Source organism: Octopus bimaculoides, chromosome 14 (assembly GCF_001194135.2).
Source record: "Octopus bimaculoides isolate UCB-OBI-ISO-001 chromosome 14, ASM119413v2, whole genome shotgun sequence".
Lineage (NCBI taxonomy): Eukaryota > Metazoa > Mollusca > Cephalopoda > Octopoda > Octopodidae > Octopus > Octopus bimaculoides.
Genome location: NC_068994.1, coordinates 28,794,786 through 28,804,785, shown reverse-complemented (window position 1 = coordinate 28,804,785; position 10,000 = coordinate 28,794,786). Strand labels below are relative to the sequence as shown.

Genomic DNA, 10,000 nt, shown 5'->3' with positions numbered 1-10,000 from the left:
TTGTTTCCATAGAATGGTTTTTTTTATTTGTTCAATGATGTATTACATTATCTTAACCATATAACCAGACCATTTCATCAGCCATCTATGTGCAACTGACCAATTTATGTATGTGTCTGTGCACATGTGAGTATGAGTGTGTGTGTAAATATATATATATATATATATATATTTATATATATAAAGCAAGCATTGTTTTTGTTATTTTTTTTACATAAGTAAAAATAAAAATACATCATTCACAATTGATTTCTGTCAAAAAAAAAAAAAAACTCAAAATTTTGCCATTATGATGATTTTTATACCCACATATTGATTGTTTCTTGTCATAAATTTCCAAACACAAGGAAATTTGGCCCGAAACTGGATTTTACTGTTGTAAAATATTTTATAAAGCAATCAGTGAGAGACTTTTATTAACTGATGTATACATATGTAAAGTTTGAGGAAATATACTTGATGACATCTCTAGGCAACAGACACATGTATATGGTCAGGTTTCACATACGTTATACAGTGAGTTGAAAAGAAACCCTCAATCAAATGAGACTGTTAATATATACATGTGTATGTAATATGACACTTGTAGTATCATATGTATTATAAATATAATACCATAGAAGTATATATATTAATATATATCATCAAATTTTAACATTTTTTCATCATATACACATAGTGATGTAAACTTGTATATATATGTTAGAAAACAGAATCTCAAAAAATTAGTGCAGTACTGTCAGCAAAGAGTAATACAAATAATTCAAACAACAGTAAAAATTTATTGTTGAGAAGAGTAGTCAAAGGTTTTGAACAAAATCATAAATTGAACAGAAATGAAATTTTTACTAGTTTTGCCAAACCACTTTTCTTTCTCCTAACTACTTAAAATTTATTCCAGTATTCAAATTTTTTGTACACACAGGTATATACCATCATACTCCTGCATTGGCAAGACTTGTAGTATTTTGTAAAATTGATAGAATACAGTAAACTTGCCATGGCGAGTGGAAAATCTAACATTTCAGACATGAGAGAAATTAAAGAGACACAGCAGTTTTACATCCTCTAAGTTAGAAAAAGTGTGTGCATATATATATCCTTTACTCTTTACTAGTTTCAGCTCAATGGCTGGGCCATGCTGGGGCTCTGCCAACTGGCATTACTGCATCATCATTAATCCTCCTTTAGTAGTTGGCATTTGATGAATGAGGGAATTTGATGCTGCTGCTCTCATTCACACTTCCTACTGTGAAGGTGGCTCATCTGGGATTTTTGATTGTAGGAGATCCAGTTTAGTTTTGAAGACATATACATCCACACCACATAGGTCTCTCAGCTCGTTTGGGAGGATATTGAAGAGATGTGATCCCTTGAATCCCAAGTTACTACAGTGTCTAGTCCCATATTTTGAGAGGAGGGATCTTAGGTATTATGCAATGGCACCCCTAGATAGACAGATAGATACCCACACACACATATTTCAGTGTTATCAACAAATGTGGAATATTCATGTACAATTCAGAGTAGAGAGTAAAGATCATACGATCATGCATCACAATTTCTCTGAGATTTAAGTGTTAGAGTACAGAACAGTTAGACAAGATTTCAATTTGTAGTATGAGAATCATCTTGTTTTCTTGAGCAAGGAACATAACTCTGTTTGCTTCAATGTGCCTCTAACAACAGATTTCACCAACTGTTGCTTCACAGTGAAGTAGTAAACAGTAAAAAGAGCACTGAGCCACAAAAACAACATTTGGAGAAATATATATATATATATATATATATGAATAATTGCATGAAAAAACTATTCTGCTCACTAACAAATAATGGATGCAAAGTTTTACATATATACACACATACACACACACACTTGTGTGCACACAAGAAATAAAAGGGAAAGTAATTTGATGCTTCCTGATTAACTTTTCTGAACCCACCACCTAAGTTTCTCCATTCATGCTTTATTTCCTGAAAGCTTCTACGGAAGCGAGAAACTGAAAATATATGTATATTCCCAACAACATGGTTCCAAGTTCAATCCCACAGCGTGGCACCTTGAGCAAATACCTTCTACTATAGCCTTGGGTCAACCAAAGCCTTGTGAGTGGATTTGGCAAATGGAAACTAAAAGACTCTTATTGTATGTATATATACGTGTGTGTGTGTGTGTGATTATCCCCCCTTCACCACTTGACAACCAGTGTTGGTGTGTTTATGTCCCTGTAACTTAGCAGTTCAGCAAAAGAGACTGATAAAATAAGTACTAGGCTTTAAAAATAAGTCGTGAAGTCATTTTTGTTTGACTAAAACCCTTCAAGGTGGTGCTCCAACATAGCCACAATCAAATTACTGAAACAAGTAAAAAAAAATATACACACCCACACACATATGCATATTATTCTACATATACAAAATCACTTATTTATTTGTTTTCCCTAAAACACACAAACTTCTTTTCTTACTATCCTCTATCTCAGACAACCTCTTTCTCTATTCCCTTTCATTTTCAATCTTCTAGCTCTCTTTTATCCTAATGCTTTTCCACACCCTTTCATATACTTTCTAATTTTCTTTCATCCTACTATCCCTTATTCTCTCACACTAACCCTTTTTCTTTATACATTTTATGCAGTCAGTCTGTCAATTTATTTCTTTTGTTACCATGTCACCCTCTTTTTCTGTTTGGTTTAACCTTTGTTTCTTCAGTGTTTAAAATAAGAAAAAGAAAAACTACTCTGTTCTCCAGGGCCAGATTCCTGAAAGGTCTAATTTTTTCCAGGAGTTTTCTTTCTTTCTTTTTTTTTTTGCATATTTATGCCGAATGCTTGCAAGCATCACAATGTTACATTAAACACAGTTTTATGTTGTTGGTACATCAATGTGAAGAGGGATGCTGGCAATATTACCTAGACTGGCCAGTTGGTGGACACTAATTGGTTGTGGAACAGTGACTAGCTGATGGGGGACATTAGCCAGGGAGTGGTAACTAGTCACTGGCTGAATGGCATTTAGGGGACTTGGGAGAGCTGTCATTATTTGATAGGGGACATTTGCTAATTGAACCACATTGGTGCTTGCAGCAGTTGGTGCTGTTGCTACCACTGCAGTGGTGGTAGTTGTATTGGAAGTGGTTTGCAGTAATTGTTGCTGATGTAAGGCTGCTGCATTCTTGCCTTCAGCACTGTTACCAACATGGGTCTTCACTCCCTTCTGACTTGAACCACTCACCACATTTTTAGTTTGTATTTGTGTCTGTGCCAAATTATTTTGGCACATAGATATGAGAGCAGCTTGCGATGAAGATGTGCTTGATGTTGACTGTTGTCCACTTGATGTTGACAGCAATGTGGGAGGCACACAACTGTATTTACGCTTGCCGCTGCTGTTGGCTCGTCGATGCCGGACGAGATTACCATTGCGAGAAAAGGCATAACCACAACGGTCACACTTGTAAGGTCGTTCACCAGTGTGTATCCGTAAATGGACTTGAAGATGTGACTTTTGCGAGAATCTCCGTCCACACACAGTACACTTGTGTTTTCGTTCACCTCCATGAGACAGCCGATGACGCACCAAGTTACCTCTTCGAGAGAAGGCTGCCCCGCACTGGTTACACTGGTAGGGCCGCTCTCCCGAGTGTATGCGAACATGTGCGTCAAGATGTGATCGCTGGGAGAAGCCTCGTTGACAAATAGAGCAGGAGTAAGGACTTGAGTGACGAACCAAAAGAGATGGTGAGGGAGATATAGCTGAGACAGTGGTGGAGGTGGTGGTGGTATTTATAGTTTCGTTGATTAGACTGGGAGTAACAGTAGTATCACCACGTACAACACCATTGACAACCATAACTGGAGAAGTGACATCATGATTTAACACATCTGTGGTGACAACAACTTCTGAAGAAGCAACATCAGGACCATTATTCAAATTATTGTTATCAGTAGTAATAATTGGGCTAATAGAAGGGTTCACCATTCCAAGACTCTCGACACTAGAACTGACTTCGTCACTTTTTGTATCAGTATTAGCAACTGAATTTATGTTCTCACTACTGACACCACTTTCTGCCTCATGTTCCCGAGCATGAGCTTGAAGTTGAGAGTTCAAGGTAAAGCCTTGTAGGCATATGTTACAGGAAAATACACCCATTGGGCTGTTGCTCAAGCTGACGTCGTTGGTTTCTTCCATGCTGACATTGTTCTCTGATTTTTCTACTACTTCTCTGTCTCTGTGACAGTTTGAGACATGTCGGGTCAAGTTTGATCGACGGGTGAATGTCTTTTGACAAATTTCACATGTGAAAGATTTTTCCATTATGATCAGTTTGCACTGAATGTAGATTGGTCAAGAAAGAGAAGGGAGATAATGAAAAATTTGTTTTGGAGGGTTAGAATGGAATTTTGAAAATGGATATATATATATATATATATATATATATAGGAATGTGTATATATATACATATAAACATATACTTATAGCTGTATATAAATATCTGTATTTAAATTCATTTAAGGTATATTACAAATAGTTGTCAGTGTAAAAAGTGTACTGATGTATGTATATGCTCCAAAAATAGGCATATAAAAAATCAAAAACCAAAGCAAATTGTGAAGAGCAATCTTGTAAAGAGTTAACATCCAAATTCTATAACATTGATTTATTGTTGTCTTGATGCAGCAGAAGTCTCTTGCAGTCCATTGTTGGAATGAAAAAAAAAACTCACCAGGCTGAAGAGAATAACTTAAATACTGGAACCAATTCACTATCTTCTGCAGATCTCCCCTTGTTATATATTTTGCACATATACTTTTTAAAGTGGGTGCTTAGTGCAGCTGGTCTATGAATGCAGGAAGTGATATTAGGTCAATATCAAAAACACCTCATTTACATCTAACATAATTAAGCTATATCCACCTAAACTATTTACTTCATCATGCCCTTTTATTATTTTTTTTTTGGTTTGTATTTTGTCAAACTTTTTCAGTAGAATGGATAAAACAGGCACCACTTAAAGAGTCTGCTGATGGTGATAGCAGTGAAATTAGCCAGCAACAGACTAGCCTTCTATCCAGGAATAGATCAAAAAGAGCTTTTTAATACAACAGAAACTAGAAAAATCATGCCCTTCTTCATGAATAAATCATTTGGGCTCATAAATATTGGTTTCATTACTTATTTTTCTGTTAACTTCCCATTCTCTCTCTCTCTCTCTCTCTCTCAATTTCTCTGCATGGGTGTGTGTGTGTGTGTATTTATGTTTTCTGATGTCTATGATATGAATGAGATAGCAAATTGAAAAAGATGAGTTCGATGTGACCTGCCTGCCCCCACTCCTTTAACTTAACACAATAAATATCAAATTAATATTTAAAAATAATTAAGGATTGTAGAAGTTATGACAGATTATTTTTAATAGATGATATAAATGATGAGACTGGCCTCCAACGTCTATGCAATGCAAACATGAGAAGAGCCACCACCTTTCATCAATTACTAAATATCAACTGACTTGTAATTCCCAACACAATCAAGTGGATATATCCATGTTGATTACATATATATGTCTATGAAGTATCGATATTTACAGAAATAATTTGTGAAATAATTTTTTCCAAACTGAAACTATGGGTAGCTGTTTCTTTTTACTATCTTTTTTTTTTTCTTTAACTGTTAGTTAGTCTAAAACAAGTAGGGAAGTACTTGTAGCTTTTCATGTCCTCATAGACTGAAGAATGTGGGTAATCAGGGTTAAATGTAACGAAATCTTCTTTTCAGAGACTGGCGTTTATATCATTGAGTCTGTAGTGTAAGAGAGAGTCTGTCTGTGTTTTCTTCAAATGTGTATGAGCAGGAGATTGTGCAGCATGAGTATGTCTTTACATTGAAAATGTTCTATGGAACAGTCTATATGAATGAGCATGTGAAAGTCACACAGTTACCCGTGTGACTTTTGCATCTGAGTATGAGTGAGATTACTTGTGAGGTAAAAAGACGGGGAGTTAGTGAGTTTGAGTGCAACAGGTTTACATCAAATGACTGTAAAAAAATAGCTAAGCCAGTTCTGATTGATGATGATGATGTTATTGTTGATGATGATGATGATGGTAACAACAATGACAGTAGGGTGTTTATTTTGCAATTTTATTGACCCTACGGTTAACAACTGTAATGTTTTATTTCCATTTATATATTCCTGTTTTTACATTTATCTTCTCCACACTATAGCCATGGGTTGACAGCTTCTGCAAATTCACACATTTACACAAATTCTTAAAGAATAAGAATAATAATAATAATGATGATGATGATGGCGATCTAATGATGAAAGAATTTTCTTAATTAAACACGATCTCTTAATCATGTAGAGAAGAGAATATGGAAGGTGATATTGTGTTGTTCATAACTTTTTTAAGGGCTTTAGTAAAGTAGGCAAAGTCAGAAAACAAGTATTCATTGCTGTGCTATGCCATCAACCACAACACTACTATAAATAATAACAAAAACAATAACTTCTTAATTATTCACATACCTCAGATTTACAGAGATCAGGGAATGAAACAGTGCAATGTTAATTCTATGAAAGGCATTAGCAACCAAATAGAAGTGAAATGAAACAATCACTAACTAATTATGGATTCAACTCACAAATACCTTCCAGTTGTGTTCTATAAAATATCTAGTTTTGGCTATACTACTACTACTGCTGCTGCTACATCTAACGCTATTACTTGCTTAAATGGAGTTTAGATTAGTTACATATGAGATATTCCAGAACTGCAGTTCATTGAGTTTAAAGTATGATGTCTGCTGCTGTTGACCTTATCCTGCAATTAACAGGTACATTGCAGCCAAAATGTCCTTGTAAAATGATAAAAACCTTGCACCATGCATGCAGTCATGCACTCATGAATTTGACTTAACACTTTTAATAAAATATCAATTTTTTTTTATATATTGTTCTCTTTTCTCCCTTCTCTCATAATAAGCTGTGAGTATGCATTATAGTAATATCAGTTAAACAGCAGACTATATATTTACAGTCACAGTTTTATATCTATCAGCCTTCATCCCAAGACATCTGTTGATGTTGATAAATATATATTTTATCAGCTTAAATCTTTCAACCTAAATCTATCTGTTAACCTGTTTATTCATCTATCTTTCTAACTACTAATTTCTAGATATATTAGTGTCAATGATATCTATATATTATATTGATACATTATTTGTCTATGTAACTGTCTCTAGTTATTTACCAACTTAACTTCCAACAATATCTATCTATCTATCTATCTATCTATCTATCTATCTATCTATCTATCTACCTACCTATCTATCTACCTACCTATCTATCTACCTACCTATCTATCTATCTATCTATCTATCTATCTATCTATCTATCTATCTATCTATCTACTTATCTAGCTATTTATCTATCTATCTAGCTAGCTATTTATGTGAGTGTGTGTGTGTGTGTGTACCTGTGTCTTTTTACATCTATATATTTATATATCTACAGACACACATTAATACTGATCTCCACTGACAATAACTATTTCCAACATTAGATTGGTTTTTCGTAGTCAATTACACAGACAGCAGTGTGTATTTTTGCCTTGTTTTCCTTCTAAAAACTTATGATTATTGGTTCAGTTTATGAAAATATTTATGGTGGCAATTTCCTTTTTATTTTCCTGAAGTTTATGTATAATGGTTTGTGAAAGATGAGACAGTAGAAGCAGTAGTGGTGTCAGTTATGTTGTTGTCAAGAATGGCAATGTTGAATTTATCTGGGCACTTTCAGTAGAAGAGATTCTCCAATGAACTGTCTTGGAAACCTTTCCATGAAGAACTAGAAAACAGAAAAAAGAAAAAGAAAAAAAACAGGTCAGTTACATAAACTGTTCATTTGTGATTGTCAATAACAAAAAAAATTTATCTATTTTATATTTAAAACATAATGTAGGTACACTTTGGATAAAACAAAGGAGTTCTCAAATCACTATTAGGCTTACAATCTGAATATAACAGTTTTTAATTAAATTTAAACTTTCTTTTGATAAAGGACTAAATCAGGGTTGATTAGTCAGTGCATTTTCATATAAATTGTTCTTCAAAAGTACAAGGACAAAATCACTAGACATGTCAAGGAAGCAGACTCACACTACCCTTCCCCCCATTCACAATATTACAATCTCAAATGAGTCTCAATTTCAAACTCCTCCCCTCCCCTACCCCACATAGTAACTCACCATCTCAGAATATCTATTGTAGTGAGCTTGCAAACTCAAATGACCTCTCACAGGAGCCTCAAAATATTAAGAGCCCTCATAGTGACCTGGTCTCAAAGTCTCAGAGTCTGTGTGTGTGCATGCACATATAGATATATTTATATATTTTGTGTTTGAAGTAGCTTAATAATGTAAACATTATCAATATCACACACTTAATGTGTAGTGTATTATTAGATGCTGTGAAACTTCATCCAGGAGAGAACCCTTTAAGGATGTACTATGTATAAAAATCAGAATATCTCAAAGCTAGGTGAAACATAAAATTGCCCCAGAAGTGAGAAAGATTCTTTGAGGTATGCTGTGTTTTTAAACAACATCTTTAAAGGAGTCCTCCCTGGATGAAGCACTGCAATTTCACAATGTTTAACAATGCACATACAATAATTATGTGATATTGATTGTTTACATATATATATAACACAACCAGACCAAATAATCCAGCTCCCAGTTTACCAATATCACAAGTCTTTGCTGATTGAATGGCTGAATGGCTATTTTGAAATGTAATCTGTGATATTTATATGCAGTAACAGTGTTGTCCCATTTATATAACTGCTATGTTTTACTTGTTTCAGTCATTGGACTATGACCATGTAGGGGCACTGCCTCGAAGGGTTTTAGTTAAGCAAATCGACACCAGTACTCATTTTTAGGTTTGGCACTTATTTTGTCAGTCTCTTTTGCCTAATTGCTAAGTTATGGGGATGTAAACAAACCAACACCAGTTGTCATGTAGTAGGAACACAAGCACAAGAACATACACATATACATATATGCACACACGACAGGTTTCCACAGTTTCCATCAACTAAATTTACTCGCAAGGCATTTGCTGACCTGGGGTTATAGTAAAAGATATTTGGCCAAGGTGCGGTGCAGTGGTATTGAACCCACAACCATCTGGTTGCAATGTGAGATTCTTAACCACATAACCATGCTTGTGCTTATAATTTGAATTTACAAATACAATATAGATAACTATAATAGAGACTGAAAGAATAAGTACCAGGCTTTAAAAGGAAAAAATAAGCCGATTCATTTGACTAAAAAAAAATTCTTCAAGGCAGTGCCCCAGCATGGCCACAGTATAATGGCTGAAACAAATAAAAGATAAAAGATATAAAAAAATCTTACTTGAGTATTTTTCATAAACTCATGACTATAGACCTACAATAAAAGACCCCCTAGCTATAAACACCTTATTCTACCCACATTATATATACCACCTATGCTCACACAGAACCCCCATCCTTCCAACTAGCTTTGGAGTACTTAATTCGCGGAATTCTTTCTGTCATAAGATTACATTACCTTATTCATTCAGAGTACGCCATTTCTACACCTTCTATGACTATATTATATATACATACATATATATATCATCATCATCATCGTTTAACGTCCGCTTTCCTAACCCTAACCCTAACCCTAACCCTAACCCTAACCCTAACGCCAACCACTCAGAGAGTGTAGTGGGTGCTTTTACGTGTCACCCGCACGAAGGCCAGTCAGTCAGTATATATATATATATATATATGTGTATTTCTTCTATCTTAATGAATAAAAATTCTTCTGATAGAATAAATGGGTTAATAGAAACCAATGTAGCAAAGAACACAAAATAACTGTGGTTAGCTCCTGTTTTTAAGGCAGGAACTCCTTGAAATTTTGGGTATTTGATTAAATTTAAGAATATATAT

At 34.5% G+C, this 10,000-nt stretch overlaps 1 protein-coding gene across 1 annotated transcript in view; it reads right to left on the bottom strand.

Moving 5' to 3' along the window:
• Positions 1-768: 768 nt before the first annotated feature.
• LOC106883403 (zinc finger and SCAN domain-containing protein 2) overlaps positions 769-10,000 on the bottom strand; it is a 45,561-nt gene continuing 36,329 nt past the window's right edge. Inside the window, exon 2 of the mRNA XM_052972791.1 lies at positions 769-7,858. Coding sequence (XP_052828751.1) covers positions 2,866-4,320 — 1,455 coding nt within the window. The 5' untranslated portion in view covers positions 4,321-7,858 and the 3' untranslated portion in view covers positions 769-2,865. The remainder of the gene's footprint in view (positions 7,859-10,000) is intronic.